The sequence below is a fragment of the Anomalospiza imberbis genome, chromosome 21 (assembly GCF_031753505.1).
Source record: "Anomalospiza imberbis isolate Cuckoo-Finch-1a 21T00152 chromosome 21, ASM3175350v1, whole genome shotgun sequence".
Lineage (NCBI taxonomy): Eukaryota > Metazoa > Chordata > Aves > Passeriformes > Viduidae > Anomalospiza > Anomalospiza imberbis.
In genome coordinates this window covers 6,976,235-7,001,120 of record NC_089701.1, presented here as the reverse complement: position 1 = coordinate 7,001,120, position 24,886 = coordinate 6,976,235, and the positions used below count along the sequence as shown (strand labels likewise).

At 44.3% G+C, this 24,886-nt stretch overlaps 1 protein-coding gene across 4 annotated transcripts in view; it reads right to left on the bottom strand.

Moving 5' to 3' along the window:
* BRINP1 (BMP/retinoic acid inducible neural specific 1) overlaps positions 1-24,886 on the bottom strand; it is an 89,377-nt gene that overhangs the window by 5,265 nt on the left and 59,226 nt on the right. For all 4 annotated transcript variants that reach the window (XM_068211449.1, XM_068211451.1, XM_068211452.1 and 1 more), the window contains exons 3-7: positions 21,324-21,514; positions 15,815-15,984; positions 14,452-14,557; positions 7,582-7,818; positions 1,821-2,043 (exon numbers count right to left, since the gene is read on the bottom strand). In XM_068211449.1, the coding sequence (XP_068067550.1) occupies positions 1,821-2,043; positions 7,582-7,818; positions 14,452-14,557; positions 15,815-15,984; positions 21,324-21,514 (927 nt within the window). The remainder of the gene's footprint in view (positions 1-1,820; positions 2,044-7,581; positions 7,819-14,451; positions 14,558-15,814; positions 15,985-21,323; positions 21,515-24,886) is intronic.

The following is a 24,886-nucleotide window of genomic DNA, read 5'->3' as shown; positions in this document are numbered from 1 at the left end:
CATGGAGAATCAGCCTAATTGCCAGAATCCCTACTCTTCCTTTCTTATCTTCCTTTTGGAAACACCACCTCTTCCTTTCCCTGACAGCAATCAACAGCAATCTCTTTTTTTTTTTTTTTTTTTTTTTTTTTGTTTTTTTTTTTTTTGTTTTTTTGTTTGCATTGCCTTTGAATGTATAATGCAAGCTTACAATTCTGTGTATTAAGGAGAGAGAGGCTTGCTCTTAATAGAACCATGGCATCGTTTCAAAGCCACTGGCATGCTTGATAAGCCTCTGTCATTCTGTACAGCAACAATTAGAAAATGAGAGTATTTCCCAGCTCTGTGAGGAGAAAGATGGGTTGTACCTCTTCCACTACAGAGCTCCTACCACACTGCTCCCCTGCCTAGCTGCAGATGCAGAATGACAAACAAGAAAAGAAATTATAATATGCCTGCTGATGTTGACTTAAACAAATCAAGCACATCAGTCAGTTAAAAACCCATCTGCCATCATCCATTCCACCCTCCTTCCCCCAGATTTCTTTGTAGTAGTTGGAGGCTCCCTTTCTGCTTGGCTGGGTTTTTAAAATAGATGATAAATGCTGAAGACATATTTGTCTGAAAGTTTTGTAGTAACATGGTTGGATGGAGGTTTCCTCGCTGCTGCTTCACTTTGTTGTTGTTGTTGTTAAAAATTCAAAAACAAATAAAAATCCACCTTAGACATGCCTGTGGCTCCTCTAGCACTCAGCCTGGTCAGAACAGCTCAGCCGGTTGGCAGGGATGGGCCAGGTTCAGGAAGCTCTCCAAAGACTTTATTTCATAATCTCTTATATTTAATAGATATTTCTCCTCATCCCTAGTAAGTCCATCAATTTTTTGTCTAGAAACATGAGATTTCTTTGTAATTAAAGAGGTGTTAAGCCCTGGAAGAATTTTCTGAGCTGCACAGTGATGAAATGAAGTCAGCGTGTTCAGCAGCCAGGGCACTGGATGAGAGCAGTAGACAGCAGTGTATCTGTCAATTTTGTCTTGAAACAGAATATTTAGGCAATGAAGGAAGTGGACAAACAGTTTCTCTTCAAATATTAACTTGGTCTGACCCTTCCAAGAGAAGCACAGAAGAAAATGCACTCAGACTCATTTTTTTTCCCCCCAAGATTTTTCGTATTGCTTCAGTCCAGACAATGTAGAAAGACACAACAAGAGATGTTTATGAAAATCCAGGGCTGAAAGGAGCCAGCAGGAGGGGATTATTAGATATCAATAATTGCTGTAGCAGTAATGGAAAATCTGCTCTCTTCACCTGTAATAACCTTGCAAGGCTTCTGCTCAGTGAGGTTTTACAGGTTCACACTGCATCTCGCAGCAAAAATGTGATGTATTCCAAGTGAAACTAAAGCTTCTCCTTTCACTCTGGAGATATTGAGGAGAACAATCCAAAAATGGGATGAAGCACCTTGTGCTCCACATGTATCTTTTAAAAGCAAGTGGAGGCTGAAAGCTTAGCTGTGGATCTTGAGGCAATACCACAAAAAAACAGCTTAGGCTGCAGAACAGACTAAACATATTCTTGCAGAACTTAAAGAATAGGTGATGCCCTTCCCCAGGTAGGTAAAACCACACAGAAAGGATATCAATGTAGTCAGGAATGTGACAAAAGTTACCTACACCTCCAGGAATTTCAACTCACTCCCAGATTTTACCGTTTCCCCCAAACACCCATGCCAACACCCCCTACGTCCATACACAGCCTGTTGGGATTAGACTCAAACCCAAGCTCAGCTCCACCAGCCCCTCAGCCCAACTCCCCCATGCCCGAGAAAGGGTGGAGGTACCTTTCCCTAGGCAGCTGGTGGTTAGGATTGTGCCGACACCGGACACTGAGGCCAAAGAGTTTGCGGGCAGTGCGCTGGATCTTCTGGCGCTGGGCTTCCAGCGAGCTCTGCAGCAGCTTGTAGCGGTTCTGCAAGTCCCAGTCATTCCCCCAGTGCTGGTGGATGCTCCCAATGGTCAGGAAGTGATTGCTAGGTAGCCTTTTCATGAAGGATTTAAACTCATCTGGAACACACACAAGAAATGGTGTCGCACTACGGCACAAAATAACTCGCACATCCACTCAAGATGCAAAAGAAGGAAAAGAGGAAGTTTTATTTCTGACCTCACAATATATAGAATTCCAAATGTGACAGTGGATTGGAGGATGAAATTGCCACCTCTCCAACCACACTGGTCAAACCAACAGTCCATCAATTCTCTCCTCCCACAAAGAAGAATGCAAAACAATCATTATTTACATGAGCAGTGCGTGAGAATTCCAGTAGAAATATGTAAACATCAGAAGGCATAGAAAACTTTTAAAAGAACTTTAAAACTTTTAAAAGAACAGGGCGACAAAATGGGCAGAAATACGGAGGTTTCCAAGCTGTAACAAAGCTTTTATTAAGAGGGTGGAGAAAAAGCAGTGACAACGAGGCCATCAGCTCTGCAGGGGAAGGTGATGTCCATTAGCTCACTGCTCTGTCCCTCTGTCCCAGGAAGCCACTAATTCCATGGCTGTTGCTGATACCATATAGGTAAAAAAGCCCTATAGTGAATATCAAGGTGAAACAACACAGTTAAAATGTACACAGTGAGGAAAAAAAAACAAACCAGAAATTCTCTGGAACATGATGTTATAGTCTAAGGGTTAGAAACAAAAAGCTGGGAGTTGTAATCATTTTCACTTAAAGAGTTCTCATTTAAGTTGTTTTTCAGCTGGTCCTGAAATGCTGTTTGTTGTTGAAGGCAAAGCATTTTGCTGTGTAATTAAAAAAAAAGGGGGAAAAACAAAGCTTTAAAAATTCTCCAGAGGAAAGCTTTGGATGCTGTTAAAATGTCCTGCTTTTGCATTTTTTAAAAAGAGCATTCTGATTCTTACCTCTCATTTAATTCCATTTGAAGTTAAATGAGTTGCATTTTGTAATGAGGAAAATAAAATAAAATAGTTTGCAGGGCTCGGGTGAGAACAAAAGGTATCAATTTTAACCAAAGGGAACAAATCCAATTGATCGAAAAATATATTGTTCAGTGTTGCTGTTTGTTGTGTTTGTTGTTTTTTGATCACTTTATTTCCATTTTATTTTGTTTGATAATGAAAAAAACCCACTGTTATGCAGGGTTTGTTTGAGGGTTTTTTTTTTCATCACAATCAGAAATTCTGGTACTGTTTCTGTTTATGATCAGCCCCTCCTTTCTACCTGAGAAGGGTGGTTTGCTCAGACTCTGATTACCAGGCTGGGACATCCTCAGATAAGGAAAAACCAGATGGTTCCAACTTTCTCAGGGGAAAATAACTCAATTTTTGATGCTAGAAAACCATATTTGACACAGTGAGACCTTGAGAAATGCAATGAGTGGGACAATAAGAACTCCATAAAATGCAATAACAACAAGAACAATGTTTTGTACCAGGAGAGAAAAACCCCACGTGTCAGCAGAGCCTTGGGCACAATCAGCTGAGGAAGACCCTGGGGGCTGAGGTGGGTCAACATCCTGTTCTCCCTGGAAAAAAAAAATTCATACTGGGCCGAATCCTGGTGGGGGAAGTGGATATTCTCCTTTTCTTGGCAGTTCTACACCTGGGGCACTCACCTGAAAGGAATGAACAGAGACTGGGAGGGCAGAGCTGAGGGACACCAAGGTGCTCTGAGCACAAGTTCTGCAAAGTCAGGTGTGGGGAGCTGCACTGGCCTCATTTGGTAAAGAGGCGGCCAAGGGATATTTAATTACAGCAAAAGGTACTCTCAGATATGAACAAAACTCCTCTTTTGAGAGACAGTAGCTATAACAAGGAGCAAAACACAGTTTGCAGCTTGTGAAATTAAAATGATTTACTGAAAAACTTCATCTCTTGGAGGTAATGCAGTGCTGGAACATGATCAGAGATGTATAAAAATCTCTCATTTTAGACTCTGCTAGACAAAACCAAGGCTGGCCTGACCTAGTGCTGGCTGTGGTCCTGCTTCTAGAGAGAGGCTGGACTAGGACCCTGCCATAAACTTCCCAAACAAGCCAACAAGAGGTATAGCCATCTTTTCCTCTACATTTTCTACATTATTTCTGATCCTTTCCCAATATTTTTTTTTCAATTCCTTCATCCTATTTTCAGAAAGAAAAGGAGGGCTTGTAAAGGCTGACATCTTTTCAAATAATAAAAGAAATAATCCATAGAATTAGTGGGAAAAAAAATCAGATAATTTAAATTCTATAGTACAAAGTTAAAGATATTTGCATAACAGATTTCCTATTATTCATCAACTTGCAGTTCATGCTCAACTGCCTAACAAAGGATATCTGTACATTAGTCAGTCCCATCCTGACATGGATGGTAAATGGATGTTCACATCCTACTCATCACATGGTGTAACCGAGCTCCTCATAAAAACAATCATCACCACTGCACTACCAACATCCGTGGGACATCTGCTTGTCTCCTTTCTTCCCCAAAGATAACCAAGAGATTTTTTTTTTAGTCATCTCTCAGGGTTTTCACTCTGTTTTTAATGCTGCTGCCAGTGCCCTTCTCCTCCCCAAACCTGACTGTGCTTTTTCTGTGGACCTCTGAAACCACCATCAGGTATAAATGCTTCTGTTGACCATGCTGATTACTCCGGGTACCTTTCAGCAGTAAAAGCCTTGCATTTGCTTCCCGCCCCTTATAAATCAATTTCCTCAAAAGCCTTTTTGTGCAGGAGCCCAGGCTCTTTTCCCTCTGATGATGAATGTGGTACATTTTTCATCGAGACGGGCGAGGCAGGAATTTCGGTGCAGTGTGCACATTTTGCTACCGCAGTGCAACGCTAGGGGAAAAACAAATGAGCAGCAAATCTGGCAAAATAAAAGCTGGATGGGGTTGTTAAAAAATTAGGGTGATGAAGAAAAAGAAAAGTACTTTAAAACCAACATAGTTTCTTCATTATTTATATTTATTTATAACTCTGCCTGGAAACCAGTGGTATGGATGGGGATATTCCCTGTTTCTGGGAATAGTTTATACTTAACCCTGAGAATTTCCAATTAATGAACAAGTCTGTTTGCATTTGTTGTTATTTTATTCCTCTGCACAGCAAACCTTGCTGATGGCTGGAACTACACCTCCCGTGATGCAGCTTGGCGCCTCTGTCTGCTGAGTCACCCCATCCCTAAGGCAGTCCCATGGCAGTGACTCAGCATCACAAGTGGCACCACAGGGAATTGACAGGTCAGACATTTCTTTCACAGATGAAATTTTCCTTTTGCCAGTGTTAAAAAAAAAAAAAATCCCATTTACATCAGAAAGCAATAGTCTTGATAAACAAACAAATTAACTCCACCAAATGACTTAATTAAAAGTTGGCAATTTCTTTAATCTACAATCACTGAATTTTTTGACCAGCCATTCGAAAATGCCAAGAATAAGGCAGCATTATTTTTCTCAATTTACCCACAAGCAGTGAAGCACAGGGCTAAAAAAAATCCTGAGCTGATTCAAAGCAGCTTCAGTTCACTGCAGCCTCCTTGACTTTGAAGATACTATTCCACATCTCAGCAACTCTTGATTTGCCCTGCATGATTTTTTCAAATTAACAGAGGATCCAACACAGACCAGAAGCAGAATACAAATGTTTTGGGCTTTCAGTGGCTTCCTGTGCAAAATGGTATTTGCTTTCAGAGCACTCCTGTGCCTTTCAGTCCACTTTATTGGAAAAGCCTTCAGATGTCATCAGAGATTTCTCCTCTGCTGTTCATAATGAAGAAAATCCTCTAGTTATTGGGAATATTTATTAAAACAAAGAAGCAAAACACTAATATTGCAGTCTTTTGTGATAGCAACTTCCATCTCAAAGGATCAGTTCACGCATGATGCATCAAAGTGATGAATCAGATGCAGCAGCTTTAGACATAAAGATAATCACTCCATCTAGCCCTGAAAAGCCTCCAGCCCTGGGTGGAATATGGCAGAAATTGCACTGCAATATGTCACTTTAACATGGCAAATGAAAAACACCTTCCCCCATTCAAATCTCAAGGGGAGGGAGCCTGAATATGATTATCTACCCCAGCCTGTGCTTGGATTGAGTGCAGCAAGGACAGCATGTGGGACTGGAGCTCCCCTCTCCACAGGGCTCCCACCTTCTCAGTGCTGGGTTAGATCCCCTGGGAAGGGAAGGGGCTTGATGAGACCAACCTGTGGCTCTTGAGCACCTTGTGTGAAGATGCTGTGCCAGAGCTAACAACTGCTAACACATAACCAGTGGCAGAGCTGTGCTGGCAGGCACTGCCAGTAATCCTTGTAAACTTGTGTAGTACTGAGCTGGCCAAAGCTCCTGAAATCCACATTTCTGGTTTGCCCTGGTGTTACCCAGCCCATCTGTGAACCCATCGAAACTCACAGGAAACATCTGACCTCGCTAGCTGGTGACCTGCTCCTGGAACTGCCCAGCCCTGTGGCTCCCCAGGGTGCCCAGGGGATCTGGTCAAGGTGGTCATTAGCCTTGGGCCATTAACTCCCACCCTGGCTGCTCTGGCTGCTTGAGCACCATGGTGACAGCATGAGTGGAACATAAGGATGTGTGCAGCAGCACAAACACAGCAGGGTCCACGTGTTGAAATATGAAGCAAATCCTCAACAGCCCTTTGAGGAAACATCACAGGCTACTGTATTTCAGCTTTTAAAGGGATTAAGGTGACTTTTAACATGAAGAAAGAAAGAAAACTTATGAAGGATTTGTCTTGAATTGAGCTAGATGGTCCTTTTCTCACAGTTTTCCTTCCTGAGATGGAGATCTGGGCAGTTGTGACAAAAATCATTGAAGAAAATGCCTTGGAAAGTGGCTGGTTAAGACTGAAAGATGAGAGCACAAGGACAAGTTCCTGATGAAGTTCTGCTTGGTGCCTGTGTGGTTTCAGGGCAGGAAGGCCACTTGCTAAAGGAGAGAATTCACTGAAAATGTTGCTCTTTCCTACCTCAAGCCCTCAGGAATGTGTATCCTGTGAGTACAAGACACCTACTATGGGTAAAGTACTCCCACTACCAGCATCAAAACAGAACAAATCCTGATGACACCCCCAGCCTCACCTGGGGAGAAAGTGGGAAAAAGAAATGTTCCCAGCAGCAGACATTGCCCTGCAGGACAGAAGAGTCATTTTCCCTCCTTCTCCCTGCCTCAAAGGAGGTGTCATCTGGCCCGTGTGTTCTTCTCCCTCTGAAATGCTTCCACCAAAGCAAAATAAAGCATTCATGCAAATCTGAAAAGCAATTTCTGCATCATTCATGTTGTGGAAGTTTCTCTGTAGAACTATTAAAAGAGAGATTTGGAGATGGTTTGGTATGAAAAATCAGATTTTTAACCAAACATATACTTCCATGGAATAATAAACATAATTCCATGTGTCATGTGTGTTCCTGTCTGTGTGTTTAATAGAGAAAAAAAGAGTATTCCCTCAAGACTAAGATCCTGGGTTTGAGTTCAATATCCTCTAATTTTTAGCCAAACTGGAGCATTATACTGAGGGAATAAAAGATTTTTACCTGATACGACCTGCCACAAATTGAAAAAGCAAGTTTTACTCAGTTACCTGAATTCTCCAGATCCTTATAGGCTTCTGTCCAGGTCTTGGCCATGTTTGCCAGGGTGTACTCCATGATCTGGATGTCAGTGATGGGGCAGTTGCACTGCGGGAACTCCTCGGAGCACTGGCAGCCACACTGGCTGTCCCTGCAGATGTACTCGCCCTCCCCATTGCACATGATGTAACTCAAGGCAGACTGGACAAACTTTTCTTGTAAATACTGAGGGAAGATGATCTGGAGACCTGGAGAGAGAGCAACAGGGTTATGGGAGGAAAAAAAAAAGTGAATAAAAAAGTAATTTCAAGTATTTGTTCCTCTTTCAAAACCCAATTCATTAACAGTTTGGGAAAGTTATGGTGAAGAATTAAAAGCTGTCATGAATAAGGAGGGTACAAATTTAATACCTCCAGGGCAGTAGAGACTAGCTGAGAACAGAGCCCATCTCCTATGCAGGAGAAGGGTGACAAGAAACTCCCCCTTCCCCAGAACTCTTTCATCCCATTCCCAGATCCCAGCATAGTACAAGGCCCTGAATGCAAAGCCTCCCTAATTCCCAGGTGTGGTGTTTTTTGTCTCCTGAAACCAAGTGCTGGTCCAGAAGCAATGAGCATTATGCTGCTCTGACCTGTTTTGAGAGATACTAAATGGGTTTGGTTCCACAGAAAAAAGGGAAATACACACTGAAAGGGAAAATAAGAAGGAACACAAAACAGAAGAAAGGAAAATAACACGAGAGGGGATTTATAAAAGTCCCTTGCAGAGTTAAGTGCCCAGCTCCTACAGCATAAATACAGGAGCTGGGTACCTGAGCCTTCGCAGCTTGCTCCCTGCTAGGAAGGCTACTTGCCAAATCCTATAAAAGTGCAAATGGATTTAGTGCTGATGATTTCAGTGTTGCTTGGCAGACTTACATTAGCAGGGAGATCTATCCCCTTGTCCCTTTCTCCATGGCAAGTGTTTGTGTATCCATCCATCTGTGCAGGCATCAGTGTAAGCGCACCTTGCTCAGGTACCAGAGGATGCAATAACAGTTTCAGTGTTTGCCCTGTGCACAGTGTACGTGGTTTCCATCCCGTCCTCCTCCAGACTCCCTGTGGATCTCCCTGAGGATTCACAGCTGTTTGCTTCTACCTGGCCAGTCCTGCCTGTCAGCCCCTGTCAGTGTCTGTGGTGCATGAGGCAGGGGACAATAACTCCGAGCCTTTCAGGGGACCCCACTTGGAAAAGGCCAGGGACTGGAGGGCAGTGAGAGGAGTTGATGGCAGTGCTGACCTGCAGTGTAATGAAGGCACGCAGGTCAATTAACCCATCTGTTTGTGTTCCTGCTGCTCTGCCTTACCAGATCCATGTCTGACAGCTCACTGGGGTGGAATGAAAATCAGACAATAATTCAGAGGATGAGAGTGTGCAGGAATGGCAAAAAGGGTTGTGACCCCTTTCAGGAGTGCAGACCCATCTCTGATGGGTTGTGTTCAACTCAGACAAGAGAAAAACAGCAGGTGGTGACCCTGGGACCCCCATTACCCTTTTGCTTTTGGATCCAGAGAAGCACCTCAGCCTTAATGAGGTCCCTCTGGAAGAGCAGGTTTGGGGGCTCAGGAGGCTGTGGAAGGCACAGGGAGCACTGTTTCCTCTCCCCCTGGTCTGGATGAGCACCGTGGCTGGTGGCAGCAAGCTGCCCCTCTGCCTGACCCCATTGGCTGCCTCCAGGCAGGATGAGCTTGGAGCACCCTCCAGCTGGGAGTGTGTTTGTGACACTTGCACAGGGAAGGACTTCCAGTCCAGAGACACTGTTTCTGCATAGATCCTGCTGCCTTTTCTGCATTGCTGTTGAGGACTAGAAAGAACACACAAAGAGCTGACCAGTACAGCATCCCTACAAACACCTCAAAACTAGCCTGCAGAGATCATTATTTTGAGGTCCCTTTGGTCTTTTCTGAGATGTGTCTCAACAAGAAGCTCAGATTTCTTCCTGCTTCTTCAGGAAGTCCTGAAGCTCAGCCTCTTCCAGGGATTGTAATGATAGGACAAGAGGGAGTGACTTCAAACTGAAAGAGAGTAGGTTAAGATTTGACATTAAGAAGAAATTCTTCCCTGTGAGGGTGGGGAGGCCCTGGCACAGGGTGCCCAGAGAAGCTGTGGCTGCCCCTAGATCCCTGGAAGTGTCCAAGGCCAGGCTGGACAGGGCTTGGAGCAACCTGAGATAGTGGAAAGTGTCCCTACCCATGGCAGGGTTGGAATGGGATGAGGTTAAGGTCCCTTCCAATCGCATTCTGGAATTCTATGATTTATCTGAAAAAACCACTACAGAGGGATGGTCCCCTGTCAAATCCTCACACTGATATTGGTGATGGCCCCACCTGCCAGGATCCCAAACTTTCCTTTAGGATGGAATGAAAGTGCAGTGCTATTGGAGAACCGATTCACAAAGGGGACCAGAAAGCCTGAAGGCAGCTGTACTCACTGAGCTTTCAAGCTCACATGAGAGCAGAGCTGGACTTCTTGATGTGCACTGACTCTTCATTCATGGTCCAAGTCCCATTAATACATTTTCCACTCTGCTTCATGGAGGAGCAACCTGCTCTGGCTCTTTGAATATGATCAAATTACCTCAGGCTCTTAAGTTCACCATAGTGTCTCTTTGAATTCTAACTTGGATAAAGCACAACAAGATGTTTGGTCCCAGCTACAAATGATCCTGGCTTTGGAGATTTTTATTTTCTTTTTTTTTTTTTCTGTGGAAGGAATAGGAGTGAAAAAAGCAACTGAAGTTTCAGGGAAACTGATGTCCCATTGCAAGGGACATCCACTGTTCATTCCAGCAGATACAGAAACATGAATACCCTGTAATCTCCAAAACACAACATGTTTTAACACTGCAGTGTTTCACATGGATACTCGCTTTTTGCCCATAAAGCTCATGGTTTCTGGAAAAAAAATTCCAGGAAAACACCCTCTTGTAAGAAATAATTTAACGTTTAAAGGGCAATCAGACCTCTGTACACTTAGCACCAACTCAACAGAACACTTTTATAAATACTTAACTTCATCAGGAAAGCAGTTTTGCTAGAACCCATCTGCTGCCTGAAGCATTTGATGAGAAGCCCACACTCAGAGCTGTGTTTGTACAAGTGACACCCAAATCCAGCCAGTCACTGGAGCACCAGTGTGCACACTACAAACACAACCCCCTGGCTTTAGACAGGCTGCTGGGATTGCATGTGACTCACATCTTCCAGCCAGGAATTTCCTTGTGGAAGAAATCAGTGTCACTGAAATACAGCTGTGCCTATTTCCACAGAAGCACTTTTATATACACACACGTAAATATTCATAGATTCCTCATCATCCCCAGACAAGGGCAGATTCATACAATTTTTTTTTGCTTTAGTTTTGAGTGTCTCTGTGATTAGATATCAGCAAGAGATTTTACAAGCTCTGTGCCAGCAGCAGCACCTCACCCAGTCCTGGCATCCTCTCTTTCATGTGTGGTTCTATCCCATGCCCAGGGACTAAATATTGCTGGAATTCAGTGGGTTATGGTTGCCAGTAAAGCACAGGTGGCATCAGTCTTTTGAGACCACTGTTCTGTGTGCTTCTGTTGCTACCTGTAAAGCAGGGAAGCTGTAATCCCAAGGAATATAACAGCCCTACTGAGCAGCTTGTGCTAGCTGGGAAAGTCCTGCTGCCAGCCACAACCCTAATAAGATATCCCAAATGCTGTGTTGTTCTCTAAGAAATTTCTTTTGATATTGCAAACATTCAAAAAAACCATATATATATATATTTTTTTTTTCAATCTTTCACTGTTGTCTACTGATGAAACAACCTCATGTCAGCAGCCAAGAAGAGGGACAAGCTGGTCTTAAAAACTGGGATATTGGACCATTTCCATGGGGACAATCCCTCAATCCAAGCCAGGGGACACAAGGAGTGGGCTCATCCCCAACAGCAGCCTCAGGAGCTGATAACAGATGCATAAGGTAAGTCTGCTGCTGACTTGAATATCTTAGTTTTGAAGGTAATTTATTGATCAGAGGAAGAATTCTGCCACTTTGTAAAGCATGAAGTTCCTCTTTAAAAATGAAAAGCAGCACAGATATGGTATAGGTTTATCTTAGATAACTACAAGCAGAATATGAAGTATCTGACAAGGGAACATGTCCTTAATTCACCTAGAAAAACTATTAGAGATAGATGTTTGGCTTTAGACTGTATATAAAAGGCTTCCTGCATTAAAAGAGGTAAATTTCCCCAGCTCTAAATTAGAGCTATTTGAAACATTTTCCACAGAAGAGTTCTCTGTTGAAAATGCAGTTCCATTGAAGCATTTTGCAAGAGCATGTTGACTCCAAAAGCACTTTTGACTTTCTAAATGTATTTTTTCATACTCCCTCATTTCACTGCAGTGAAAAGCTGAAATGTTTTGTGTTGTCATTACTGTTCTTTCCATCTTGGAAAAAGCTTTAATAGTAATTGTAATGTAAATTTTAATGTTATACTATCATATACGCTATGTAGGTATATAATACATCTCTCTATGTAGTTGCAGATGTATAATATAAAAGGGTATTTACACATATATAACAATATAATATTAAATATTGAAATATATTTAATATTATATAAGTATTGTATACAACATGCATTATGTATAGTATTATAATATATGACCATATTTGATGTAGCAAACAACCTGATATGCAACATTTCCTGTTTATTGTTACACAGTTTAGAACTGCACAGAAGGATTATACCTCACTGAAATAATGTTATGCTCTAATATTGACATATACTGTCAATAACAGTATTGATACAACAGGACATGCCTCTGAAATTTGGAGTTCCTGAAATTCTTCAAAGTGATGCTTTTTTTAAGTCAAATTTTCCAATTTCTGCCCGGGACATTTGTCCAAGGAACACAAATCCCCTTTTCCCTTTGCCCTGCATCACCACAGGGATCCTGCTTCAGGGAGTACTGGGAAAAAGGGAGACCTTCTGTGATAAATATTGTGTATATATAGGTGTATATCTATACCCCAGAGCATGTCATGCATGCTGGGCCCACAAGGATACTGGTTTATAAATTAGTGATTCTTTTCTGTCCCAGTAACCACAAATACAGCACAGACACCCTGTACCATCCTCCCCCAAAATCAACCTGCTCAAACCCTGCATGGTTTCATGGAATCATTTAGGTTGGAAAAGACCACCAAGATCATCGAGCCCAGCCTTTGGCTGATCACCACCTTGCCACCTTGCAGGGCAATCAGTACCACATTCCACACATTGTCTCTCCTGAAAGGCACAGCTTTGAAACCCTAAGTCCCAGGGCTGGGCAGCAGCAAGTTCAGACAGAGAAATCCTCCCTGTCACGAAGAAGCTGCTCTTTTATTGAGCCAGGCGCAGAGCTGGAGTGACACAAAGGCAGGAACATGGATTTCTGTCAGCAGCTCCTGCTCGGCTGCTAATCAGATCAGAGGAGACTTGGTCATGATCCATTACCTGCTGCAGCCCTGTGACTAATTCGTAATGAGGCCTCTCAGAGCAGAGGAAGGATCCTGGGTAATTATCCCAAGAACCACACTCCAGATTAGGTAGAAAACTCAGGTGGCGCTTTAAAGGTCACTTTGTTCTATTAGGAAGAGCTCCTGCCTTCCTCCCTTCCCTCGCTGTCTCCTTTGGCTTGGCTCCAGCCTCTCCCTGCTCTGGGTTCAGCCATAGATCTCCATGAAACCCATGTGTGGTTGACCTCCAAGGTCCTCTGACTGCTCCCATCAGAGATCACAGCCTCATCCCCTCTCTCCTAATTTTTCCTTCTTCCTCCACCTCCCTTGGTTTATCTCCTCTCTTGTAGGATCAGATAACCAGTAGAGATCTATTGATTTACCCACTTGTCTGCCTATAACCTGAGCTGCCTACTGATTTAGCTGCTTCCCCACTTATCTCATGTGTCATCCTTGGGTTTTCATTACCAGCAGCTATCATCACAGTGTAAAACCCTCTCAAACTGCTTATTGTTAATTAGGTAAGAACTAGAACTCAGTGATTTGGATAATCACTGCCATAGTGAAAACAACCTGCCTATTATTTTTAAAGGCAAATAATAACAACAATAATATTATATCCACAACATTACTTGGTAAATGAAACCCAGTTTCTGTGAAACCAAAGATTAAAACACCACTTGCCAAATTATACTCAAAGCGGAAGATGTAATGTAGCCCATTCATCTGAAAAATTAAAATTTGTGCAAGTACAAGGATTTGAGAAATAAAACCATCTGGGCAAATGAGCAATTAAATCCCACATTTCCTTATTTTGTCAAAAACTTGGGAATAACCTTCATGAATTACATGCCCAGTGAATTTCCTCCTTCTACTGAAGTTGACTTCTTGCTAACCAGCATGTATTTATTTATTAATTCAGCCATGACCTCTATCTGTTGACTTTTGGACTAGCTCCCCATCTGGGACTGAAGCCATGGCTTCTAGCATCCAAATAAAACCTCTGTGACTTTTCCCAAAGATTATGGTCATTAGAGGGTCCCGAAAGCTGATCTGCAAACCTCTTACACAAATCAGCATTTTGGGAGGGATGGAGAGACGTGGGCAGAATTCTCCTTCAATACTGATGGAAGAGGTCACATTTTTTTTATGTTGGTGTGTGTATCATACACAGAAGTCCATCAAAATTCAGTGGCAGAGACAGACACTTCATTGGGGTCAGCCCTAGCTCTGCTCAGCTGAGCCTCATGTGAAGCCACCAGAAGCTTCAGGGAACTTCCAGACACAGCAAAGAGAAGAGGGGGAAAGGCTCAGAAAAAGGGCAGTCCTCTCCCATTTCCACCCCCCTCCCTGGTTCCTGGGCCCTACCTTGCAGGTGGAGTTTGCTCTCAGTGCTTTGCAGAAGGACAGAACTCACAGAGTCCAGATTGTCGTAGCTGTTACAGCCCAGGGGGCCGGTCCGAGTTTCTGTTACCTACAGAGGATGTAGAGAAGAAAGAATGTTCCCTTTGACTGCAGCACCACACCTTCCCCAGGCTTTTTAAATCTTTTAATTCAAGGACTCCTTGTCACCAACTGATATAACCCAAAACACGTCTTCCCTAGTTGGGAAAAAATGCCCCACCCTGAACAGACACTGCTAATGTTTGGTGCAGTCGCAAGCTGAAAAATCAGAATGAATTGTGGCTGCTTCCTTTAGGGTACCTCAGGTTATTCTGGGCTTGGCAATGGGATCCTGCAGATTGATGTTTCTCACAGAGGATCTCCACTGGAGAACATCAGAAGCCTGTAGAGGAATTATTCCCTGGCTTCTCTTATTGGAAAGCAAGAAACAGAGATGGATTGCCAGCCCTCAGTGGTGCCTGGTGCTCCCACAACAGATGTGAACACCAGCCCTGTGCTGAGGATGGATGGAGGCACAGATGACCCGCAGTGCTGCTGCTGTTGGTTTCCAGCCCTTCCGGAATTCACCACGGGTGATTATCTGCTGTCACTGTTTCAATATCTCAATACAATTTCCCATCCAGAAGGGAACAGCCTCAGCCATGAGACAGCACAGAACAATAACAAGAGCTGAAACCTTTCAGAAATGGCTAACAATGACGACTCCATCCACATCACTTTCCCTGGAGTGAACTCAGCAACAATAAAATCCCTGCCCAGTGTAGGATGATTGCTTTCAGAGAAGGCAGCCTTTGCAGAGCCATTTTCTCTATTTTGTATTCTCTGAGCAGCTTCCCTTCCTTCCTGCTGCAACCCCCAAGCTGTCTCTCAGTCGGTTTCATCCCAGATGCCTCAGTAATGCCACACCTGGTTTTTCACCATTTTTTGTAGCAAATTCAGCTGAGAGATGTTTTGCAGCCTTACACCCCCAGGAGACAAATACTCCTAGGTGGCACAGGGCTGTTCATTTCACAGACCTGCCTTTCCCTTCCAAACTCCATCACTGATCTGGGTCCTCTGCTCCCTCTCTCCCTTCCAGAAGTCACTGTCACACTTAGTGAAAATCTCCTATCCTACACAACCACCACACTGAATGCCCACCTCTTTCCAGACTTTAGTGGCCCCGGGGAAATCAATTCTTCAATTGAATAAGAGAAAATCTAACCCTGGGAACAAAACAACTTGTGACCAAAGAGGAAATCAGACTGGCAAAGTCCTGCCCCAAATCCCTAGAGAATCAATATAAGGCAGACAATCTTTTTCCTCCTCCTAAAGCAGTATGTGGTACCTTGATTGCTCCGGTAGAGATCTGGATCTCATGGAGTCTCCTCATGGTGCCATCACGATCTACAAAGTAGGAGGACGCGAGCTGGTGCAAAGCTTCAACGCTCTGGGTGGCGTTTCCTGACTTTCTGTCGAGGCGCGTTTTGTCCATGTACATGGTCAAGGCCTCCTCTCCTGCAGCAGAGAGAAAAGGAGATTTCAGGCTGCCAGGCAGGGCCACCTTAACAGGAGCAAATGGTGTCATCTGCTGCACCTAAAGAAAGAAAAGTCCGACACCTAGAGCACTTGTGGAGGAATCCACCCTTCATCACCAGCACCAGGACCCCAGGGGGACGTACAGAAGCCTCCTCCTCTATTCAGACAGCAAGGCCAAGTCCACCAGACAAGTAAAGCAGCTCCACTGAATTGAGTAGACAACATTTTGGACATTTTTTTTAGCCAGCAGAGCTTTGCTGCAACTGCTGGAGATGATTCAGCCCATCTGTCCCACCCGAGGCACGCTCTCTCTGTAGGCAGCACCTCTAGAATGATGCACACCTGACAGGAGAAGATCTCATTTTCTGCAAGTCTCTGTCTGACCTGACTTCTAGGGGGAATGGATGATGATTGCAAGTAGAACACAGTGTGTGGGTAGGTACAGTGGACAAACAAATGTTTCTTGGACCTCTTCAGCCTCCAGTGGCCTTGCAAAAGAGGAGGGGAAAGGGGATGAGTAAAGAGAATTAATCAGAGGAAAGAGCAAATAAGAAAGTTTATCTGAACTGACCGCCCTTGCTGCCTCCTTTCCTCTCCCAGAGTCTCATTCAGGGAATATAAGTAAAGAGTGAAAGTACCATACAAGATAATGGACAAAAGCAGGTGATTTTGAAATGCTAAGCACAGAGAACCTGGGAGAGAAGCAGTTAAGAACTGATAAAGATCAGCAGAGACCTGAATGTAACAAAACATGTCTGAAAAGGACGTGCAGCTGAGAAGGACTATTTACCTAATAATTCAATTTGTGCTGGGTGAGGCACATTAAAATCCAGTTCATTCTTAACATAAGGCTGGCATTGTGAGAGGTCTTAAAAGGTGGAATGCCATCCTGCATCCTTAACACGTGAAACTTAGGTTTTAATAAATGAAGAGAAGACACAATGGAGGAGGAATGTGCCATTCCTACATAACTCTCTCAACGAGAAGAATGGTGCTTGTTCTGGTTTGATAGATGACCCACTGATGAATACACTGCCTCTGGCAGTGAAAGCATGCTCCAAAAAATATGTACCACTGCTTTCAAGGCCAAAAAATATTTTGCTCTTCATCATCTTTGCATATTTTTTTAAGAGAACAAGGACTTACTTTTCTTTAAAATTCTTAATATCTAAAACAATTTGATTCATCCAAATTATTTCTTTTATTGCATATATGAAAAAAATAACCCAAAATCCCAGTAAGCCCTCCCCCTCACTTTCCCTGGAATTTTTCCAGCTTTTATCTGAAAGCGAAATGCCTGAAAACGAACCAAAAATATTCTGGCTGAAAATCAAAATGTTTTTATTAGATTTCAGTTTTTCAAGCAATAGTTGTGTTGAGTATTCAGCCTTTGGCTTTGAGATGAAAAATGGACTCTTTTTTTTTTTTGTGGAAAGTAGGTACTTTTCGTCAAAAGAATTGATCAGTTGAAATCTTTTAATTAGGTTTTGCAGGACCTAAGTGGAGAAGTTAGGCATGTAAAACTTTGTCTTTAATATTTTGCTAAAAATAACAGACTAGCCTTCCACCACGATCAAAGCTGTGGTAGTAACAATGTCATCATTGTTGCCTCTCACAAAAACACTTCCCCTGGAAAATGACCAGCTTTGATTTCCTTTATCACCATTACCATTTTTATGTGTTGAGCTTGTGAGGAGACCTTGGCAGAGATCAAGGCTCTGTCCACACAAACAAAGTCAATCCATCTTCCAGAGGATTTAACCCCCTGTATCTGATGAGACACAACAGGTGAGTACAGCAAACAGCCAGCAAGGCACGAGTAATAAAATATCTGTGATTGGTGTGAGGAACAGTGGTCACTGCACTGAACACTCTCAATGCATTTTCAAGTTTCATCTCTGTGGTTTTCAGGGGGATTTGAAGGAACTTTGTCAGTTTTTATGAGTTAACTCATTTGCCACTGAAGAGACTGGATCAGTGGGAAAGTGTATTTTGAGCCAGAATTTCTGGGTCTCTCATGTAACAGAAGCATTTAACTGCAAGGAGATGCAGCAGAGAGAAATGAGAAAGGGTGTTTCGCCACCATTTTGTGAGGCTGTGGCAGGAGAAGGAAGATCTGGGATAATTCTCCCCTTAGCTGTGATTCATAGCCATCAACCCTTCATCAATTGCACCAATAACCGGGGAAAAAACAAATTTTCCTGGAAAAAAAATCATGCCTCATATTAACAGCCAAGGCATAAAAATCAGGATTTTTTCATTGCAGCCTGGCTCATTTTCACTAGAGGAATGCTGAGGCTGGAATCCTTGGCCAGAGGGCAGGCAGGAAGCCTGGGTGGAATCTCATCAGGCAGCAGCACTGGTGTCAGATCACCAGCAGATCTCCTCTTGGATTTGGTCCCTGCACAACACCAACCAGGCACTAAGAAACACAGCAGAGAAGAGAAAAACCTGTGCTCTGGGGCAGTGGGGATCAGTGATTTCCCCACAAAAGTTGTCCTTTTTTCCTCCAAATGAAGAAAACAGAGAAGTCCATGAGCAATGATGCTTTTTCCTGAAGGAGCAGTGTTGTCCCTGGGATTGAGGGGTGCTGAGCAGGGACACTGCTGCTGAAAACCTGTTTTGTGTAGCTCTGTGCAGAGCTGGAAAAGCACAGCATCCCCATGGAGGGGTCACATGGGAAAGCAACTCTTGGATCAAGAGAGGTTAACAGAATTTTCCTGCATTATTAAGTCTTAATTTCTCCTTTAATTAAGTGAATGATATGTTCAAAGTTGTTTTTCCTTGAGGGATTTTCCTGAAAATTGGCTCTCAGCTCTGTGTGCTCTATGCCAGAGCATGGATGCCCTCAAAGTGACCCATCACCAATGCCTTTGCCAGAACCAGACTGGAGCAGAGCTGGGTTTTACTGGGCTCTCGGGGGCCCTGGCTGCTCTGTGGGTTGAAAGGCACAAGAGCTGTTCCTCCTGTGGCCAGGTGTGAATATTGCTGTGTTCAGGTGCTGCTCCACGTCCCACCCTCCTGGGGACCGTGCAGCAGCTGGCGTTTCAAAGCCAGACAATTTCCTGTGTGCTTGTCACTCTCTGCCACCTCCTCAGACACCAAGCTGAGCTACAAACCCAGGGCAGAACTGCTTGTAGCTCTGCTGGGGAGACAACAGGTCCTGGGAGAGCCAGTGTGCCAGGACATGTCTGCTTTTATGTCCCAGAGCTCTTGTTTAGCCCACAGACTGTGATTAGAGCGTGTCCTCCGTGCATAATGCATGCCCAGCTCCATCTGCATTTTCCCTGGGACTGCCATTGCTGAGATAAATCCTCTTTTTCTCTCCACCATTGCTCACCATGCTCGGGGCTGGTGGGGCGTTTAGTGCTCCCCTCCAACACCAGTACTTATGACAAGTCTCTGCATATTTAAAGTTGTTGTGTTGTAAAATCAGGAGAAGAAACAAGCCCCTGTGAATAATTTACAACCTCAGCCAGGCAAAATTAAAAATATATTTTTACCATCAAAGGTCTTTTTTATTTTGAATTTCCATGGAGGTGAGTGGCAAGAAAAAGAGGAATGTCAATGGGAAAAAAAGTAAACCTGCAAAAAAAAAAAATCTCTACTTGGCTGTCTTGGGCTCTGTAAAACACGGTCCTGAAAAGTGAATGCCTCAATAAAAAACAGTTTATCTTTACCCAGACTTCAGTAAGGCCTGAAGAAAGCAGTCACTTGTGCTCTTCAATGCTTGGAAGCCTCCTTTCTCTCACATTTCTTGCCGATGGAATGGACTTGTTTAGGTGCCTGGACTGGAAGAGCAGCCCAAGGATCTTTGAAGGACTTCACCACACGAGAGGCCATTTGACTTCAGGGGAACTATGCCAATTTACCTACCACCTAATTTGTGCATGAATCATATGCACACATATAATCTCATCCCAGTGTCTGCAGAATGCTCTGGGAACAGACAGATAGTCAGAAATTCCTCAAAGTTCACTACAAACATGGCCATGTGGCAAGGCGGGAGGTGAGGTACATTAGAAGAAGCAACAACAATAAATTTTGAAGTAAAATTGAGCCTTTAGCACTGCAGAATCCTTCTCACAGATAGTTGTTCTTGGAGGAAGAGCATTTAAATGAAAGAAAGGCACACCCCAAAAGGGGAAAAGAACCATGAAAATAATACAGAGTGGAAAATAGAACCAGGAGTAAACATCAATAGGAGCTGCTGATTTGCACCCCTCCAGTGCTCAACAGTAGCCACTCAGAATGTTCCTGCAGCACCACCAGCAGCGCCTGCTCAGGAGTTCATGGCCCTACAGGGCTCTCTCTGATGTCATCCCTGACACATTCTGTGCACACACAGACCTCTCTGCAGCCCTTGCATACACATTTTGAATTTTACTGAACTGCTGTTTTTCCAGAAGTCTGCTCCATGTTAATGCATTCAGCCTTCTGGCCATCTCTTCCCCTCTGTTCACGCTCCCTGCCCAACTCCTTGAACTCCCTTTTCCTGAAGCTCTTTAAAATTCCTCCAGTTCCAGCAAAAAAGGATGTTTTCCCCCTGCATTTGTTTTCATCCTGTGAAAAAGGGGGATGAACACATTCTATTGTGAAGCTGAGGGCAGTGGTGCAGGGCTGGCAGGACAGTCCCCCAGCTGAGGGACGTGTTTCTCCTGACACACACAGTGGTCAGAGCAGCACAGAGGCACAACTCCCACCTCACACTCTGAATTCATTTGCAAAGGCTCTTTGGGGACACAGATGGGCTTTGGGAGGGGGAGCTGTAGCCTGGCCTGTGCCCCCACTGCTTTCAGAGTCACAGGGTGGCTCAGACTGGAAAGGACCACAGTGGGGTATTTGGTCCAGCTTCCCTGCTCTGCGGGGTCATCCCAGAGCACATGGCACAGGACTGCACCCAGCTGGTTCTGGAACATCTTCTGTGAGAGAGACTCCGCACCCTCTCTGGGCAATCTGTTCCGATGCTCCCAAGAAATTCTTCCTCATGTTCAGCTGGAACTTCCAGGGCATCAGTTTCTGCCTGTTCCTCTTGTCCTTGTGGCTGGCACCACCAAGATGAGCCTGATCCATGCCCCTTTTAGATAATTATACTCATTAATGAGGTCTCCTCTCAGTCATCTCTTCTGGAGACTGAACAGCCCCAGCTCCCTCAGCTTTCCCTCGTGACAGATCCCTGCTCCCCTCACCACTGCCACAGTTCCTGCTGGGCTCACTCCAGGAGCTCCATGCCAAACTGGACACATTTCCAGCACTGCCCAGTGCCTTCACCACCCCCCAGAGCCCCCCTGACCAGCACCAGCCCGGGTGCCACCTACCTCCCAGGGTGGCAGAGATGAGGAGGTGTGTGCCGTACTTTTTGATGATGGTGTCAATGAACTGCTGCGTGGTGGGTCTCCTGCCCAGCAGGCGGATGCTCCTCTGGAACTCAGGCATCAGGGGCAGTGGGTTGTGGAGCAGGTCCCTCCTCTCGATGGCTGTGTTCCTCACCTTCCAACGGGCAAACTCCCTGTGCCACAACACAGGAACACAACAGGGGTGAGGCTCCCAGTCTGGAGGGGCAGGGAGAGTCACCAGGGGTAGGAAAGGAGGATGGAGAAGGGGCCAATCCTGTTGGACACCCCCACGTGGATACACACATGAGGCCACAAGGCTGGTCAGAGGGGAAGGGGAGGAGAAGAGGAAAAGTGAGGCATTACTGCACAATAACCATACACTACAAGGAGGTGGTGAGGAGGTGCCCTTGGAGTCATCAGAGGTGTCTGTTAGAGAGTTGGATTTCCCTAAAATAAAAGCAGGCTGGTCCTTTCACCCTCCCACACTTTGGGGTCTTTCATTTCTCCATAAAGCAGCAAATTCTGGTCTCTGTCAGCAAATGGTCTAGACCACAGATCTAGCCCAAACTGATCATTGATATATCTGTAATGCCCACAAGCCTTCCTAGCATACTTTTGCAAAGCAAAGCTGAAGAAAATACATTTTCTTCAAACATCTTCATCTTTCAGCACCATGAGTATGGCAAGAGAGCATTTTGGAAAACAATTTTTGAGATAAACTATGTAAAAGCATAGATTCAGCTATAAGCAGAGTCCAGGATGAAAGTGGAAGTTTTGTTCATGTTTTAGGGAAAAAAAACCACCAAAACCCTAAATGATTCTCAAATCCATGCTTTTAAACTGAGAGCAACTGGGAAAAAATAAAGTTAATGTTTGCAAAAGCAGTTCTTTATTGCAGGTATCCATTTTGAAATGACACAGAAGGAAATGCCTAGAGAAAAGCGTGCACACCTGCAATCTAAAAATCAGGCCTCTGAAACATCACCAGCTGAGCACCTGAAAAATGAGAAACCTATTATTGTCTTTCAAAAAATATTGAGCAAAGCCTTCCTTAAAGGAGAGGATGTTATTTATACCCATTCTCCTACAATGCACCTGCTCTATCTTAAGTTATCTCCCAAACCATCAGCTCACAGGCTTCTCTGTCACTTTTCATCCACCTATTCCTGCGACTTGGGCTTAAGACAAATATTTTATTTAGATTATAGGTGTTGTGGTTTAATCCCAGCTGGCAGCTCAGCCCCACGCAGCCACTGACTTCTAGAGAGGAGGAGAGTCAGCAGGGTGAAAGTGAGAGAGCTCATGAGGTGAGATAAACAGTTTAGCAGATAAGCAAAAGCTGCATGGGCAAGCAAAGCAAGACAAGGAGTTCATTCCCCACTTCCCATCACAGTCTGGAGATCAGCCATCTCCAGGGCTCCATCAGAGTGACTGGGGAAGACAGACTTCCTCACACTGCACATCCCCCTTTCCTCCTCCTTCCTCAGCCCTACAAGCTGAGCATGATGTCCCGTGGTGTGGGATATCCCTGGGCTCAGTTGGGGTCAGCTGTCCAGGCTTTGTCCCCCCCACAGCTCCTTGTGCATCCCAACCTCAGCACTGGTGGGGTGGGAGGAGAGGCAGAAGAGCCCTGACCTGTGTAAAGTCTGCTTAGCAACACACCTGTGCTATCAGCACTGTTTCCAGCAAAATCCAAAACACAGCCCCGTACCAGCTTCTATGGAAAAAATTTAACTTTATCCCAGTGTTACAGAAGAAACTTAACAGCGGTGTTCTGTGGGAATAATCTTGTTTAGCATTAGTGTGGCCCAGCAGCAGCAGCTAAAGCAGAGGAAACCCTCATGTGCAAGAGCTGAGCAAGAGTAAACTTCTTTGAGAGAATTAGTGCTGCTAGTAAGGAACAAGCTGAATTCAGGAGAAACAAGTGGAATGCAGATAAGGACCAAGGAGACTCTTCCAAGAGAATGAAGTAACTGCAGAAGAAGGCCAGACCCAGTAAAAAAAAAAAAAAAAAAAAAAAAAAAAAAAAAAATTTTAGGGACCACTGATTAGAATTAAGGATTTGGGGTTGGATTTGAGGATTGGGTGATTAGATGGCACAGGTATAATTCTGAGGCATGAACTGGGACAGGAGTCCTCTCTGCAGGCACCCAGCTCACACTGTAACCCAGCAAAGACTAACTGGAAACCATCAGGCACACTTGGCATTCCCAGCAGGATCCTGGGGTCAAATCTGTCACTGTGGCTGGTGTGAATAATCCATAACACCCAGTCCAAACCAGGAATGACAACCTCTGGCCCTGAGGCAGCACTTCCCATCAGGGAGTGTCCTCCCACACAACAACCCCACGTGGCTGGCAGAGACCCTGACACACAGGCAGATTCAGGAGACTCAGTTGCAAAGCCAGGATCACAAACCCGATTTTTTCTGCCCAGGTTGATTCTATACTCAGTCCACTCTGTGTGTGTTAGGATATTTGACTTAAAGTAATTATGCAGGTATTTATTATGATTGTGCCCCTTCACAACACTCCATGCTGCCTGACAGCAGTTACATTCATCAAAATAGCAAAGTGCCAGCTATTTACTTCAAAATATTTCCTTACACCTGAGCTAATGCCCCCTCTGTAGTTCCTTGCTTTCACAAGCCAAGTGAAAATGCCAAAACAAAACACACCTCCTACTACATTACAAGTGTCATTAGTGTCAAACCTTGCAATCTGAAGAAACATCCATCCTTCCTAGAAAAACCTCAGTCAAAAGGCAAAACCCTCCCCCATACAATGGGTTCTTAACACAAGGAGTGATTGAAACAGATCATTTGCTCCCAAGTTTTTCTGCAGATAACAAATACATCACCAATGTATTCCCTTTATGGAGCAGAGGGTGTTCTCTGCTGTCCCAGAATTGTGTAAGAGTTGATTTTAATGATAGTTAAAACTTTAAAGACAAATCATTTCTGTCTGACACTGCAGAGAAGTTTCTCTAATCATCCAAGATTAGAGTTTCAATCCCAGACCTTGTTCCACAAGGGAATCCCCTTTGAGGAAGGAATGGTCCCTTCAGCAGTTGTCCTGCATGGGAAGAGGCAGAGCTGGATGCTCAAAGACAGGCAAGGTTTTATAATAAATAGACACAACCATGTTCCATCAGAAAGATCGTAACTAGCAAGCATAGGAAGAATGCCATCTGTACTTCCTCTCCAAAGAGAGGATTATTTCTTCCTGTAAAACTCAAGCACACATTCAGATTCCTGTTCCCTGCAGTATCCATAAAGTCAGGAGGGACAAGAGCACTCCCGAGCCAGCTTGTTTTCTGAAAGGGCTGAGGGAATGTTTCATGTTCCCAATAAATTACAGAGAGTTTGGTTTTGCTGCTTTGTAATAGATAATTTAGCAGTAAAGAGTTGAAATGTGCAGCTGGTCAGGTATTGAGCACTATTCTCCTTCAGGGAAGCCGTGTCTGTCCCTGGATCCCTGGCAGTGTCCAAAGCCAGGTTGGACAGGGCTTGGAGCACCCTGGGACAGAGGAAGGTGTCTCTGCCC